The 17517-nt window shown below is 34.7% G+C and overlaps 1 protein-coding gene and 1 long non-coding RNA gene across 8 annotated transcripts in view; one reads left to right on the top strand and one right to left on the bottom strand.

The window, feature by feature from the left end:
* Positions 1-17517, bottom strand: part of LOC128085913 (uncharacterized) — a 126763-nt gene that overhangs the window by 52137 nt on the left and 57109 nt on the right. The window lies entirely within an intron of this gene.
* Positions 1-17517, top strand: part of CDIN1 (CDAN1 interacting nuclease 1) — a 112982-nt gene that overhangs the window by 75751 nt on the left and 19714 nt on the right. Inside the window, exon 11 of one of the 3 annotated variants that reach the window (XM_052693918.1) lies at positions 8014-9152. The exons of 1 other annotated variant lie outside the window; for it this stretch is intronic. In XM_052693918.1, the coding sequence (XP_052549878.1) occupies positions 8014-8203 (190 nt within the window). In that variant the 3' untranslated portion in view covers positions 8204-9152. Of the gene's footprint in view, positions 1-7988; positions 9153-17517 lie in introns of those variants that run through there. One more of the 3 variants, XM_052693923.1, reaches the window with a different exon arrangement.

The raw sequence follows: 17517 nt of genomic DNA, 5'->3' as shown, positions 1-17517 counted from the left end.
TATTTATGAGATATAAATACATATACTTATAAATATAAATACTTATTCTATAGAAATATTATACAAATATTATACAAATACTTGTACTTGAAATGATTGTGGAAGAAATCACTAATTGCCTTAAATTAAAAAGACACTGAAAAAGATATATGAAGGATTTTATTTTGTTGTTGTTTTGGTTTGAGGTTTCTTTTGTGTGTTTTCTTTAGTGTGTTTTTTTTTGTTTTGTTTTGTTTGGTTTGGTTTTTTGGTTTTTTTTTGTAATGCAGAGTCACTAATCCATCATGGAAGACAAAATTAAGAACAGTTAATTTAGTATTTCAATTATATATCATTGTTCTTCAATTTTACAATATAATCATTTTTATGATGTGAATATATTTTTAAAAATACATTTTTCCTCCAAGGAATATGAATTCAAAATAGTATTACTGCTTTTATTTATATAATTTTTGAAAGTTAGATATTCCTGTACGTTTAAGGGCTTACTGGTTTTTCTTCTTGTTCCCATTTCCACAATGGTAGTATTACAAGATTCAGTTACTTACAATGATAGGGAGACTCTAATTGCCCCATATGATGGGGTTCTAGGGATTTTGGTTTTATTCAAGTATTCTCATCCAAGTCATGATACATTTTAATTCTCAGACCTGAAGATATTTTTTGTAAATATATCCAGTGGGGAAAAATCACTTTTTAAGAGGAAAAAATACCTTCTGGTTTTATGACATGCTTCATCTGGTCATGACTTACAATCTGATAAGCTCACGCTGTTAATGAATTGTAAGAGCAAAGAAACCTGTAAAAAAGTATACAGCAATGTTTAAATACAGACTGATATAACATGCAAAGCTGTATTTTGCAAGTAATGAAAGAAGGACAGAAACTGGGGAAAGAAGAGGAGGAAGAGGGGAAAAATAAAAGCAGTAAATATATGCATTTCCATTTCTATTGTCAACATATTCAACTTATTCTATTACAAAACTTACAGTGAGTATATATGTGTTGTGAAATAATAGTCCCCTTAAATTCAAGGTAGTTCACTCCTGTGATCTGTATTTAATGTAATCTAGGTATTTTATGCGAATTAATACCTGCACAAGAGAAATTCTGAGGTTCTATTCCACAATTACCAATCTATTCATGATTAGAGATTAAGCTTTCCAAAGTCCAAGGTTTGTTTGTTTGTTTTTCTTTTTAAAGCCTGAGGACACCACCACTAATAGAATTTCATTTTAATATGGAAGGAACAAGGAATGTATTTTTCACATGAAAAAACACGTTTTTCTCCACCTTCAAAATAAAATATTAACAGGAGAAAGAACATACATAGCTTTAACTTGCTCTGCAGCCTTCACAGGTTGTTGGGGGTAGAGGAATAAATAGTATGGAAATTACAATTTTTATGTCGTCCTCTAAATGAACATCATTGCTTTGCTAGAGACAATGAATAGTTAGCCACTAGCTACTCTGGACTCTGATTTCTTGTGTCGGTGGATCCTAATGCAATCTTTCCTACTTTGTGGCATCGTATTTGCCAGCCTTGGCTTTAGAAGTGTGAAATATTACTTAAAGATAATTTAAATTACGTGTTCACGAGAAACCTTTTAACACACAGAAAAAGCATCATAGGCGATAGTGTATGGGATTGACTGTTTTTCATAGTCAGAGCTTTGTTACAGATTAAATTTTTTGTTGCATCCACAAATTGCAGACTTCTTAAAAAATGCGTCTCTGCAACTTTTTCACTGTGAATACACTGCTGTAATTCAACTGACAGCATATGATTTCATCAATCCAAATCTTGGTGACATCAAAACTATAACTGAAGGAAAGGTACTTGTGCAAACTGTGAATTCAAGGCCTGTGACTGTCTATTGCTCTGTTTCATTTCTCCTTTGCAAAAAAACTAGATATTAAATGCAAAATATTTCATCACCAAATTTTAAACTTGAAAGGTTACTGTGGAAGCGTTAACTCAAGTATCTTTCAGATGTTTCTGGAAATAGTTATGCTATGTCTTGACTAATCATCCAAGTACTGTATGCAGTGGAGGCAAATTAATGTTCTGACAACTCATGGATCCAATTCAACATGGAGAGACTGGATTAAGTTCAAAACTGAAAGTGTTTGCTCATGACTGTTGTACATAAGACATTTATATACATATTGTGGAATTTCTGAACTTAGTTAACAGAAGTGCTAATGGGAATAATGTTCTAATTGTGCTTTTTTAATCCTGCTGATAAAAACACACAGTATCCCTATTGTCATTGTCTTTATTATATTGCTTAGAAGATGTAGCTCTTGAGGATGCATGTTTTAATATGTCTAGAGATTTTGAAAGTGTAGATGAGATGGATGTTTAATTATGAAGATACTGGGCAAACAGAATAGATTATGGAACAGGAAATTGTAAAAAATGGTAAGCTTTATTTTTTCTCTTTTCCAGCATGCAGCTAGTGCAGGTTAGCAGTGGAGGAAGGGGTTTCTTTTTAAGACATGTAAATACTCCATATGCAGTTTTTAACCTCAATGGTTGAACTGATTTTCTGTTTTAAAATTTGAAGCTACAGGAGATATAACTTCAAAGTGAATCAAAGCTATGTTTATCCCTCTTATATGTCAGAGTTTAAGTGCAATGTTTTATGTATACAGTCATCATGACAGTTAAAAAGGCTATAAAGAAAAGCAATTATATAATTGCTTTAAAAAATTAAGTAACACGGATAAAGGCTTTTAGAAACTACAGAACAGTTTTAATAATTATATCACCTGAAGTCAAGCTGCAAAATTATGTCCTAATTATTTGCAACGATTAATTATCTATAAAGTTATAAGCTCTGAAAGATTTTATGGGAGAGTGGGGGAATTCTTTGATTATTTTTTCTTGCATACACACTAAAACAACACCCCATCATTTTCTATTTTAGCAGTTTCCACAACTTAAACATTAAATTCTTATTGTTGCTTTCTGTTATATTAGTAGTGTGTGTTTTGCAATTCTAATCTTCACGTTTTTCTTTCTTTATCACCGAAGTAGGCCTTTTGAAGCCAGGGAATTTTTCATAGCAATATTGACAGTGTTCGCATTTGCATGATGACAGCCAAGGAATGGAGCAGTAATTTTTGAAATTGCAGAAGTATTTAGAACACTGATAAAAGCTGAAATATATTTTTGATGGATTGAAGTTAAGCATACATGATTTTTCCTGCTGTCAAAAGGCTCTGAATTTAGTGAATATTTGCCTGCTGTGAGAATGCAAGATTAACATCACAACCATCACCCGGGCACCCAAACCCTGCAATTTAATAGCTTTTTAGGTTCTTTCCTTTTTCTAAACAGCAATTAATCTCATTTTAGTACAATTTTCTCGTTTCTGAAGTCGCTCATTGAATCGCTGTTTTGTTCATATTTGGCTTCAGCTCCTCTGCATAGTCATTAAAGTCCCAATTAATGTCACCTTTAGCTGAAGAGTACTCATTTTTATTGAGAAAATGACAGTTGCTGCCATGAGTAGTGCAGTGTAATATACATTAATTGCCCTGTAACACTGGTAATTACGAGTTTTTCAAGCCTCTCAGTAAACTGTCATGCCTAGACAAGACTGTGCTAAAATAGATTACTCATTAGGGAGACCTGTCCTGTTTTCTGGTGGGTTCTTAGTGTTGGTTTAAAAAAAATCTTGAGTTTGAACAAATAGTTGCCAAAAGCAATTTCCTACAACAACATGTCTGTGTTCAGTTTTCCAGCCATCACTTAAGCCTGCGGTCAGCAAACAGACAGGGTGCTGTGGACTCTAGAGATGTCAAGATTTCAGTGTTTATTTACATGGATCACAAAGATAAGCTTAGCAATTCATAATTCAGTGTTTAATATGGATGTATGGATGTTATTAAAGCCACCCCTTTCAGTGTTGTGTTTATAACAAGTCTACCTGATGTTGTAGAACAGCAGTCAATACTATCAATATTCCATGCCTAGAAAGACTTCAACACAGTGCTACCAACTATCCAGTGAGTTTAAATTACTAAATCCATTATCAAATAATTCTTACGTAGGAAGGAATTATGCTGTACGTTATGTGGAATATTTAGCAGCTATTTTAGGAACTGTGTAGTGTGGCAAGGTCTATCTGAAAAAAAAAAGAAAAAAAAAAGCTAGAAACCACCAGTGGGAACACTGGTTAATACTATGACTCCCTCTGAAAATCAGACTTTTATTATGTATATTGTTAGAAGACCCACCTGGACTGGGAATATGGTGCGAGGCATGTATTTTTAATTTCAGTAGGAATGTATTTCATTGCTTTCTCTTCTGTCTCTCTCATGTTTTATGTTTGTTTTTAAGGACAAAATAGTCTTCTTTACAGCTCATTGCAGCACTGAACTGAAAAAAGAAAACCTTTGTTTTATCTCTGTTATAACACCAGCTTTAGGCAATCTGCTCTTTCATGCTCTCTCTAAATGAATTTTGTCACAGCCTTTCATATTCTCTTGCTGTGATGAGCTAATGAAAGTAGATAGTACAATTTGTGCTGACCAGGTAGCAACTGCCAGCTTGCAGCTGAGGATAGTTTAAAGAAATAAATAAAATATAGCATTATATCACTGATTTATCCATTACATGACATTAATAGTGAGAAACCTTGGTGTGTTTATCTGTTTGTATTGGTGTGCATTTATCGAATTGTTTATGACAAGACTAATTGGGGTAATTGTAGACACTGAAATTACCTGTCAGCTATATGTAACCACACTCCCTTTCTTTCTGACAAATGATGACAACTGAGGGACCCCGTAGCATTACTCATGATGGCTTTTCGAGTGGTAATAAGGACAATAGGGGCCCTGGCTAATTTGACATGGACAGCCTTCACAACAAGAAGCCAGCTAAATGACTTGTCAGTAGGGGAAAGAAGTCAGAAAAGTAATGGAGTCCCCCATGGCGCTCTGACAGGGAGATGAGGCAATTTCAACGGAAAGTGAAAAGGCTTCAGTTTGTCAAGTATTTAGAACAATCAGAGAACAGCTAGAGGCTGGAACCTGACAATAAATTTGTGAACCATGGTAGCAGTTTCATATAGGTCAGTTATTTCATAATGGCTGTGAAGCTTTCAGAGGTTTCCGCTTTCGTAGCATACTTCACATCAGCCAACTGGTGCTTTGTCACCTTAAATTTGTGCTTCACTTTACACAGTAGGAATAATGGTTAAGGTTACAGAGGAGCGGCAGTGTAAGACAGCATGATGTGCAGACACCAATCTATTGAAAAATAAACAAAAATTTAGATAGTAATGGTGCGATTGCATCCATTACAAGCTAGCAGTGTTAACAGGTTCTTTATGATTTTGGCCTGCACCCTTTATATGGGTAAGTAATGTACTGTATCTGTCCTGGACAAAACTAATAGAACTTAACTCCCCATTCCTAGCCTTTCACCCTACCATACATAATTAGAATTTCCTAAGTTTCTTTTCCTTTTGCTTGCTAATGAAATATATTCCAATTCTACAATTATGACACCTATTGAGACACTCTTAACAATTTACACAGAAGGAGAATCTGTGATGTTTTTGAGTGCTCAGCTGAAGATGATATTCTGAAGATGATGTACTTTTTTCAAAGAAAAAAAAAACAACAATCTTCCAGAATTAAATACCAGCTCTGTATCCCACTGATAGTTCTTTTTATCTGTGGCTTCAAGAGTCTGCTGGGGTTTTTTTTGTTTTGTTTTGATTTAATCTAGTTCTTACCTGTTTATTTGCATTGAGATAAAAAGTCAATATATGATTAAAGCATCAGTTCAGTATAGCACTCTGCCTTCTGAATTCCTGACAGAGACTCCTGAATACTTTAAAAGTGTTTATGGATTGAGCACACATTCACTTAGAAGTATCAGCTTGTTGTTTTTGGCAGTGATTGTTTTGAATCCTTAGAAAGTAGGATTAAATATTTTCACTTTAATGTTTTACTAATTGTCTGATTCCTTCATTTTACCAAATCTTAAAACTAATGCAGCAGCTGTTTGTTTGTGAACCATGTGGATTCTAGCTTTTTGGATAAGCGCTTCAAGATGTCTCATTGTACAACCAACACATTTCTTGACCTGATCTTACTAAATTTAGTTACATAAACATTTTTTCCTCCCCTTCTCAGTCATTTGAATGTTTAGCACAGTTTTTTTCTTACAAAGAGGTCATAGAATAGAAGCTTTCTTGTGCCATACTAAAAAGTAATACTGCTTTGTTTATATGAATCCCACTCCCCCACACCACTCCCATCAATCACCCTTTCCTCATTTTTTTTTTCAGAGTTATGCTCTTGCTCTGTGAGTCACATCAGTCAGGTTTGAAGGAATCTTAATTTAGGCCAGCCAAGATCTGCGACCTTGATTCCCAATACTGGAAAAATTCAGTGTGGTGTTTTTTTCCAGGAAATACATTGGTAAATTGAAGGACCTTGTCTTTCTGCAAGATGAGCCATTGAGTCAGGTGTTATAAATGTAGTGTTCTTTCTCTTAAAAAACAAGGAAACAAAACAAAAACAAACAAATAAAAAGCATGTGAAGTTATCATTTAAACACAGTATATCTATACCCGAATCTTCTTTATTGTTTGCACATCTTGCACATGTTCATCTAAGTTTGCCATATACTCTACTGATGGTTTTCTAATATGTTTCTCCAGGAGAATTAAAGGTCTTATCAGCACATGGTGAAGTGGCACCAACGTCTCTTCTCCTTGAATAATGTATAAGCTTCCTCTTTTTTGCCTGAAAAAGGGCTTTTGGGATATTCACGTTTAAGTCTCTTCGGAGCATTACAGGATCAGGGTCGAGACCAAGAATTGCTAGGATGTGCTATCTTGTCTGTACTCTTCCTTCATTGCTGGTGGAATCATGTGGATGTGAGTGGGGCAGAATCTGCTCCTTCAGTCTTTTTGGTGCAATTGTCATAGTAGTTTGCTTCACCATTGCTCATTCATGTAATAGTTCATAGCTAGTAATTGCCTTTAATACTTCCACTGACCTTATTAGTTCATCCTATCTCATCTCAGCTTTCCAAGAAATCTGAGAGTGATGTTTTTTTATCACCTCCTTTTCCTCCCTCCCTACTTCCATATACCCTAATGTGCTTTAAATTTAATGCTTACATATTATCTAGAATTTGATCAAATCAAGAAGCTGATATAGTCAATTTTCATTCCTTGCTATGTGTGCTCCAGCTGTATGACTCCTGCTGAAGTCAATAGTGGCATTCGAATGGTTGAAATTTCAACTACATTTATTCCTTCCTTCCTTGAAATATTTAAATTTTTAAACATTTTGATTAACTACTAAATACAAAATTACTCATAAAGAGCAAATGTAAATATGGTAGGCATGTAATAAGCTTGTAGCAAAATATGGACAAATTCATACCTGGCAGCAGAAAGACAGATATAGCCCAAAATCATTCTAATGCATGCTGTGCAAATGCTAGATGTTATCTTAAAGCTTACTATTCTGTTTGAAATCTGTATTTTTCCAGTAGTTAAAACATAATTTGTTGCTATAACCTTTTCCATTTTGTGACCATTTCCATTTTGTTTAAGAATCAATAACTTCATTTAAAAGAATGACACCATACAGGAAGATGAAGAAATCAAAATAAACTGTTCAATGTTTAGGAAAATGGCTTTCTTTGGAAAAAAATGTGGCTAATGTATCTTATTTTTAAAGTGTTTTTAAATAGGTAGTATTTCAATGACATTGAGTTTGAGAAGTTGCTTCACAATGTAGGAGAGATACCTCAGTCTTCTAGTTATGCTGGTTGGAAACAGACCTTCATAACAACACTAACATCTTTCTTTCATTAAGAGATTTTGTTATTAAGTTTGATTTAGGAGGTATTTGAGGTTTTTTTATCACACATAGTACAGGTCTTCAAGAAGTTGGGGGTTTTTTCGTTTTTTTTTTATTGGTTTTTTTTTTTTTTTTTTCCAAAGCAAATGCCTACTTTATTTACTGCAGAAGATATCAGAGCTTTGACAGAAGTTGTGCCTTGTGGCAAGAAGTCTGTTTTGGGAGGAATGAGGACAATCTAGTTCTGCTTGAGGAAATGGAAGAATATTTCCTTCTAAGAGGATTAATCCTGCTGTTTGTTTATTTAAAAGAAAAAAGACTTAAAAATAAAAACAAGCCTAAAAAAGAGCCAAGATAGTCTTTATAATTGCATCTAGACTAAATTGAATAATTTTTGGTAGCAACTTAAATTCAATAATTTTATTCATCAATAAAATTGAATCTATGTACATTTGTAAAAAGGAAAAAGTTGAGTAAACTCTGAGAAGTATTAAATAGATACGTCAAAATTTTGCATCTAATGTGACTGTTTTCCATTACTAGACCTTTGAATACTTGCCATGTTTCTGTACTGCTGTGTAATTATACCTTTTTCATAAATATTGTCACAATATAATGTTGTATAGGTCTACTGTTACTATATACTAAAATTTGATATGAAATCAGTGCAGAACTCATATAAAGCTTCACTTCTTTTTCTTTTTTTTTTTTCATTTAGAGATATGCAGGAATTAGTAAAAATATGCTTTTTTAATTTCTTTCTAAATCTGACAGAAGTAGAACCAATATGGCCAACAACTGTCTCAGTACCTGCATTTTGTAAATGTAGAAAGAAGTGCAGAATAGAATCACTTATACCAGAACTGCGAGTAAGTCTGTTTGTATCAATCATATTTCTATTTCAGCAAGTAATGCCACAAATTTAGGGAATATTTATGTTGTAATTCTGCATTTGCCTAAATATTGAACATTCTGCAAATATAAAATCCTTTCCGTCTTCTATGTCCATCGCTTAAAATTAATGAAATTTCAGTGAATAATAAAAGATTATAGATATGATGGCTACATTTTTTTTAAGTTCAGCGCCAATAAGAAAATGTTTCTGCAGAACTACAGTGCCATAATCTTAAATGCAGAGCTTCCTTATATGAAGAAATATGTTTAATACCTTTTATACTGTGAAATGCCAACTAAGTCCCTGCAATTTACTTTAGTTTATTACAAGAAAACAGTCATTGCCTGTGTCATTAGCAGGTATAAATTGGAACACCTTGTAGGTTGAAATATAAGTAGCTTTACACAGAGCTTTATACATTTATATATGTATATAATACTCTTATGATTTCACTAACAATTTTAACTGCAAAATAAATTCAAATTATGTGAACTGCACTTGCCCATTATGTAGTCTTAATATTCTTTCAACCATCTATTCCAGTAAATATGATAACTTTCATTTGTTTTTCCAATATTTTCTTTCCTTTTCTGAAAAAGAAATAAGTCTATTAAGTGAAATTAATGGACAGTGACACTGTAAAAAAAAAGCATCTTCCAAATGCAAGGGAAAAAAACCACCAACAACAAAAGTTAGTTTTTCTGTTTGGACATGCAATAGGTGATGGAGATCAAGTTAGCATGTTTCATACTTAAATGCCTGTTTAGTGAAAGATATTTCCTCTGTTTAATTTCTGTAATCTTGTTGTCTTTGGCAGTTTTTTCCTGTTCAAGTTTTTGTGTAAGTCTAAAAACTAAAGAAACAAGCCCTAAGCATAGATATACCAAAATCACCAGTTAGCTAATTATTTCATGGCTAATAGAGATGGAAAAGTATGCATGTAGAAGCATTTACCGTTATTACTAAGTATAAAATAGCATTTTTTTCATATAATTTTCCCCCTTATTATATAAAAAAATCTGCTTCTGTCCTAAAGGCATCACTGTTCCACTATCAAATATAAAATCTCAGCACTGACCTGAGATGCTACTTGTATCTAGTAACTGAATCCCTATGTCTGTGGGTTTTACTGTATACCTGTCCATCTGTAATTACAAAGATAGGTGTATTTTGATTTATAGGAGGTCCAAATTCATATGTGATGTCTAGAGTCATATGTAAGAAAGATGAGTATCAGTAAAAGATGGCATAAAATGAATGAAACTGGTTAAATGGTGGCACATGTGGAAAGTCTGTTCCCATTCCTGCATGTAGGGATGAACTGTCATTCCAGCAACTGGCAAAGCTTTGTGTTCTAATTGGAAATAATCAACATATGACATACTGGAAATAACCAATTGCATAAGGAATATTATTGATGAGCAAAATGCCACCGGCTGGTTTTTTTCATTTTATTGTATTTAGATTGTATTTTAACTACCTTCTAATTAGTTTTAACTTAGCTCAATTAAAAGCAGTAAAACCTACTTATCTAATAAGTGGCACACATCACAAAGAAACATACAACCTGTTATTTGCCCTAAGTTAGTCATCCATGAAATAATTAATTGATTTTTTTGTTTTCCCCAGATTTTTGAAGAAAAACAAAACAATTGAATTTATCCTTCCCCCTCCCCAAACAAAACACAGAAACAGCTTTTTTTTTTTTTTTTTTTTCCTAGCTGCATTCTTAGCTGTTAAAATATCCAAAGGCACTCAATCATGTTTCATTTTAATTTCCAGGCCATGTGTTATATTAGTGAAGCGCACATGTTACTGATTTGAGCTGAAAGTTCTCAGTCTGTTTAGCAGAACACCAGGCTGGCATGAACAAGGTCCATACTAGGTCAGAGGCCTGGTGTTGACATCTTTCTTAAATCTTACGTTTGTAAAAACTAGAAGCACAGGTCAGGGCAGCCAGCTGATGGCACTGCTTCTTAAAACCATTGATTAGTTTAGCTCAACATTTATCAACTACACAGGGACTAACACTTAACCTTTTAACTTGAGAGTTTTGATATACCTTATTTTTTAATGAGAATGTTATTGTCCCAAGGTGTTGGCTCCATACCCTTAAAAGTTTAGTGCAAGCATTTTCTACCTTTTAGCTGGCTAACAGGATATAAAATGTAGTGTTTACATGATTGTGGTTTGTTTGAGTTTGTTACAAGTGCGGGCATTACAAAAAGAGTGCAGGAAGTACTGTCACCAGAGAGCTAAAATAATCCTGAATTTGCAGATTAATTGCAAGAGTTGCAGATTTTGCTATAAGAAAACAGTAGACAGAGAATCAAATACAAGGACCATGGCAAACCAAGGACAGTACAATTTCTACACAAGCAACACAGAGTTCCCAGTGATATATCACGTGAGAGACAAGCAATGGGGATGTAGGCACAGCAGGTCTCAATCAAGTTCTTCTGAACTCAGAGGGGATGAAACAGATCGCAGCAGTGACAAGGCATGACCTAACAACAGAGTATCCACAATCTAATACAAAGAAAAGTAAAATATCATTTTCTGGTTGAGGAATAGGGTGCACAGTGTCAATAAGTGGATATAGGAGCATTAAGTCCTAAATCAAAAAGGTTTTCCATACTGCTTTTACTTGAAAGTGCTTCTATTTGGCAGCAGCAGTAACTAACTTTTATGCACTCTGGCTTAGCTTTGTAACTCCTGGCAGCCAGCTACTTCACTCAAGCAGCTGGGGACTCAGCACCTAATTACTGCCCTTTGACTGCGCGTGTGTTACTTTTTACTGCAAAGGCCTATGTTAGATACAGATTTCCTTAGGACCCTAGCATCAAGCTCTGTCCTGCTTACAAATCAAGAAGCACAACAGCAGCAGTTCAAGAATAAAAGGCGTATGTGTGTGACCTGGTTTATAGATGGTCTGTTGAAACTGCACTCTCAGCAACAGAGGGTGCCTTCACTGGGCTAGAATAATCTCTGCTGCTCCTCCTACTTAAAAAGAAGTATAAAAAATTCAGTATGAATGGTTACTGTCTTTTATTACCTTCTGGATAGCAGGAGTAGGAATTTCTACAAGGGCAGGGGGCCAAATAAAACAGAAAGTTAATTTGGGAATAGATTTCCGTTTTGATTATTGGCAACATTCTTACCTCCTTTCTGTGTTGATGTGCTGTCTGTAAATAATGACTCAAATATCTGAAAGTGAAGTAGAAAATGTACTGTATAGTTTCTAGATTGTAATCCCAGTTTGTTAACAAATCAGAAAATAATGATGTCTTCTGGAAAAAAAAGAAAGGTGATGGCGGTTTCCTCTTTATGTTCTTACAATGTCATAAAACCAAAATTTGAGAAGAAGCAATATTTTCAGACTATTTTCATCTGATTTCAGTCTGGGCACTGCAACTCCATGCTCTAACTCCAGCCCAGATGTTCTGTGGCAGACTCTATTCCATCCCAGTGTAAGCACACTAGGATTTTTCTTCTAGGGAAAAAAAAAAACATCTGAGCTGAATTCTGACATCTGGGAGTGGAAGGGGTAGCCTGACATCAGTAACTGAACAGATCAAGACACAACTTAATACCAACATAAAAGTTTCATTAATCTGGAAGAGAAACAGCTGAAGAGAGACTTGCATTTTTTATTATTAAGTCTCATGTTATCTAGTCATATGTCAACAATTTATTTTCCTGCTTAACCCTTTCATGTAGCCACATGACTCCAAAAAAACTACTATTTTGGATCTGTTGTGTTACTTGAAGCAAATATTGTTTCCTAAAATTTAGTTACATGTCCTTTACAAAATGTTTGGACTTGGGTCCACTTATTTCCCCCTCACTACAGGCTACAGAATCAATTTGATACCTTTCACTTGCTTATTTTATTGTTAACAAGTGTAGTGGAAATGCTAAGTCACGGCCTGAAACAGAGATTGAGCACTTGGTAGTAAGACAGGGCCAATCCAGGGGACATCAGGTGCATGCAATGTACCTGAGTGACCAGAAGAGCTGGAACCACCCCTCCCCAGACTTCATTTAAGGGTCCGCAGTGGAGGTGAGGGTATCTTGCTGCAGATCCCTGTGTAACTCAGGCAGGTAAAGGTAAGCAGGTTTTCTTCCTTTGTTTTTGTGTCCGTGGCTGCTGCATTTGGGTTCATGCTTATTTGCTGTAGCCTGGGATTGTGCCATTCAGCTATTATTTGCTGTACTTTCCATCACATTATGACAAGTAAAAAGTAAAACAGACAACTTGCTTACTTTTAGTCAAGGTGTGCTTGGTGAAATTAACATGCAGCTCTCTGAATTGCGGTAATCTGAAATAGTCTGGGTGCTACTCATTAATATTCTTTTTGTTTTATGAAAAATGAGCCACAGTACAGTGACAGCTGGGTTTAAAGTCTGCAAGAGTACTCTGTTGCTGATATGAAGTGGTGGACCTTCATTGCTTTCAATGGACCAACTTTAAGTTGAAAACACAAAGTGTAATGATAATAAAAATGCTACAGTAGTTATTGGCTTCTCAACGATAACATTTTCACATATTGCAAGAGAGCAAGATAAATTAACTGTTTTTATTGTATTCCATTGTTTTGGGGGAAAAAAAAATGTTTAAATAATATGCTTACGTAAACACTGATGTTTATGTTACTCTTGAGTTGTTGCTTAGCACTTTCCCTTAGTATTGGTTAACTTCCTTATTTTATTTTGTTTTTGTTTCTTTGCCAGATGTTATATATCTTATACTACAAAGATTCCTGTCTGTAGGGGGCAAAAAAAAAAAAAAAAGGCTGTAAGATTACATCTGCAATTTTATGACACTAATACATCAGCGTTTTAAAGTTGCATTCATTTTATGGGAATAAGGCAGTGGACACGCTCCTAATTCCAGCTGAAGACATCTGTTGATTCTAAAACATTCATGTTCTAAAAACCACATCGGAGTATAAGAAGTAATGATATTGTGGAATGTATCAGAAAAATGTTGTGGAACTTTCAGAAATAATTTTGTGGAATATTTCATATCTCAACTACTTCAATTGCTAATCTGTCCTGTCGGACCAGATGAATATGCCTATGAGGTCTCAAGCTAGGCTTGTCTTAGGGTGAATTTTTACTGAAACTGTATGAATGTAGATGATTTAGTGATTCTCAGCTGGCTTATATTTTGCTCTCTAAAGCAACTGATGTGTTATCCTCCAAATCAAGCACTTCAGGTACTCAGTCACTTTCAGCAGAGAAGAAAAAATAGTCTGCCATACATCATGTGTGTTTTCTCCCAATGTAGGATGAGTTAAATATGAGCAGATAATATGCTTGTTTTCTGTAGGTTCATCAAAGGGTTAAACATCTAGCAGAAAGCTATTTAAGCTTAAGGATAGCAATAGCATGCAAAAAATTTCTATATTCATTGATAAGGAGCTAGCAGGTTCACTTATTTTGGAAAAGAATTTGAAAGCAAAAATCTAACAATTTTGAAGTAAACTCTAGTCTGTGTATGAAAAGTATAAAGCTTACTTTTTTTTCAAAAAATATACATTTGTTATTGAAATATATTTTAATAGTGCTTTCCTTATTTTTTCTCAAAATTATTTAAGGTTACAGAAAATACACAGCTTTCCTTTTTCTGAGACTAGTGTCTTGCTAAATGTAGTCTGACTTGCAGTGAAAGTTGTACTAAGATATTTGTGTTGATTTTGTACATGTGGAATCAACTATGCTGCAGATAAATTGTGCAGTCCTTTTGGTTTACAAAAAGAAAATTGAAATTAAAAAATACTCCAAAACAAATATGTTAAATTTTTTTTTATGTATTGGTGTCCCCAGGAAATTCTAAAAAGAAAAGATTTGCCCACACAGAATTCAAATAAATCTCATAAAAATGTAATTTTAAAATGGTGACACTTTGCTATGAGAAAGGCAGATTCCTATCTATCCTGCACCTTATCTTAGTTAATATAATAAAAAAAATAAAATAATAAATAATAAATTAAATAAATATTTACTGTTTATTTCAGGAAAAAAAAAAAACAAAACATGTTTCCTCTGGTTAAAGAGCCAGAGTTACTCACAACTCTTTCTATGTTTGCCTCATCATAAAGGGGGAGAAAAATGACCGAGATAAATTTCGAATAGGGAAACCAACCTCCTATACATATATACACATGAATATATATTTGTATATCTATAACTGTGTCCCTTTTTTATGTTTCCACAGCAATAGTAAATCATCAGGTTAGCTTTATCTCTGAGCTTATTCCCAAGGAATCTTTTCACATAAAATTTATAAACAACTTTAACACTGTCCACAGGACAGTGGAGTACAAAATAAATTTTAGATTAAAGTTGTCTGTCTAAAAATCTTTCATGTGTGCTTGATAATATGAAGCTTACATTACGTGGGGTTCTTGGGTTTTGGTTTTTTCTAAATTTTGGCTTTTTGGTTTTGGTTTTGGCTTTTTCCGCATCTGTGCTGTGGGTTTTTGTACTGTATTTCTTATATTTCTTCTAGCCTTGAATTTCTAGTGATCTTAAAACATATTAGCAGTTTCTTTTCCACAAACAAGGCTTCAATACTGGTTGGTTTTTTTTCTTTTTCGGTTGTTTAACATTTTCTGCTGACAAGACAAACTTTCAGCCATTAAAGCAGATCCCAGTAGATATGGGTGTACCTGACTGTATTAACAAAGATAAGCAAGTACTTAAAAATCTGAAAAGCCTCATCAGAATGTACTGGAGAAAAATTCATTTATGCCAAAACATTTCTTTGGGAACTACTGGGAGAGTAATTTCCTGGGAACATGCTCAGTGCATTTCAGTTAGAGGACTTAGAGGTCTTCATAGAAGATTCATGGTTCACTAGACATCCACCTCAGATCATCAAATCTCTGATAACAGCGACTACAAAGAGTTAACTGATTTCTATCTATGACTTCTTAGTAAGAAAGACCAGTAATCCTTAGATGTGATTAGCAACTTGTAATTGTGGTTGGTTTTGTTGTGTTTTTGTTTTTACTCTGGAAGCTGCTTTCTTTTTACTTCCATTGAATTTCTGGAAGTTCAGTACAAAGAGGTACTTATTACCTGTTAAATCTGGAACTGACAATACACTTTTGCAAATGTAATTCATGATAGACTATTATTTAGGAATTCTATATCATGTTGTTTGCATCTCATCCTGTTTCTTGTATTGATGTCAAATTATGATATGAAAGGCAAATGGAGTTGCTGATCAATGACTAAAACACATGCTGATTATAACAAAATGGCATAAGAACAGAGGATCCATTAAGCACAAATCATAATGTGTGCCAGAAATTAAAATATACCACTGTGAGATGCTTAAGTGCCAGGAGAGATTCCAGCACATCTGTTTACCTTCCATTCATGTAAGGGAAGTATGACTTGGTTGGAATTCTTAAAAGCCAGGGCAAAAATAACAGAAATATTAAATGAGATAATATACAGGGGGTATTCTGAAAGTTGTGCCTCCTATTTTATTATGTTGGCCCATGACATCATAGGCAGATGTTGATGGGATGGAAGTAGAGACTGAACTTCCCAACAATATTGTTACACTTTGTTGCCATGTGACAGATGGCAGCAGAGGAGCAGTCTGTCAAAATGGAAGTGTGAAAGAAGCAAAGGTATGGAACTGAATTCCTCCATGCAGGAAAAAAAGACACCCATTGGAATTCATTGATGTTCGCTGAATGTTTATGGAGACCAAACAGTGTATGTGAGCACAGAGGTGGTGAGTGGTATATTTCAGCAGTGGCAACAGCGATATGAAAGACAAGCCATGTTCCAGAACTGCCATGCAGAGTAGTCAGACCATGAAATGGAGAGTGTCTTGATCAAGTCAACCACATGGATCAGTGGATTATGACCAGGAAACTGTGTATGGAGCTGAATATCAGCTTCAATTCAGTGGAAACAATGATGGAAAGATCGGATTGTCACAAAGTCTGTGCCAGGTGGGTGCCATGAATTCTCACACAGGGGCAGGAAGAACACCATATGCAAATTTGTCATATTGAAGGCTGAAGGTGACAGTTCCCAAGGTGGCATCATTACTGGTGACAAGGTGTGGTATCACCACTGTGAGCTGGTGTCTACAGGCAGTCCTGGAGGGGCACCATGTGAATTCCCCATGGAAGAAAAAGTTCAAGATGCAGCCTTCAATAGGTAAAGTGATATGAATTGTCTTTTGGGATGTGGAAAGGGATGATCCATCTGGATGTCCTGGAACCCAAACAAACCATCAGCTCTGACTGCTACACTGTGATGCTGACTAAGCTGAAGGCTCAAACTTCAATAGTCAGGTCACAGAAGAAGGCTACCTTTCTCTTCCAACATGATAGCACCAGGCTCCTTACCAGTCTCAAGACTATTAAGCATGTTGCCAAAACTTGGCTAGTCTGTCTTACCACACTCCCTGCATAGTCCAGATTTGGCACCTTCTGACTTGTGACTGTTCAGACTAATTAAAGATGATATGTATGAGCAACATTTTTCTAGCAGTGATTCTGTCATAGCAGCTGTGAAACAGCGGTCACCTCCACTGATGCAGATTTTTACAAGCACAGCAAGCAGGTTTTTGTTTGTAGCTAATGAAAATGCACAGCTAATGATAGTGACTGTCAGAAAATAATTTTTGTAGCTGCGAATTTGTTTTATCAAATAGTGTTATTGTGCTCCTCGCATCAGGTGTAGTTCCATGAAAAACAGTATGAGGTGTTACTTTTGGAGTGACCTGTGTATCTAAATAA

Source organism: Tympanuchus pallidicinctus, unplaced genomic scaffold, assembly GCF_026119805.1.
Source record: "Tympanuchus pallidicinctus isolate F22 unplaced genomic scaffold, pur_lepc_1.0 scaffold3, whole genome shotgun sequence".
NCBI classification, from domain to species: Eukaryota; Metazoa; Chordata; class Aves; order Galliformes; family Phasianidae; genus Tympanuchus; species Tympanuchus pallidicinctus.
The sequence above is the reverse complement of the archived record's forward strand: the minus strand, read 5'-3'. Positions and strand labels throughout refer to the sequence as shown.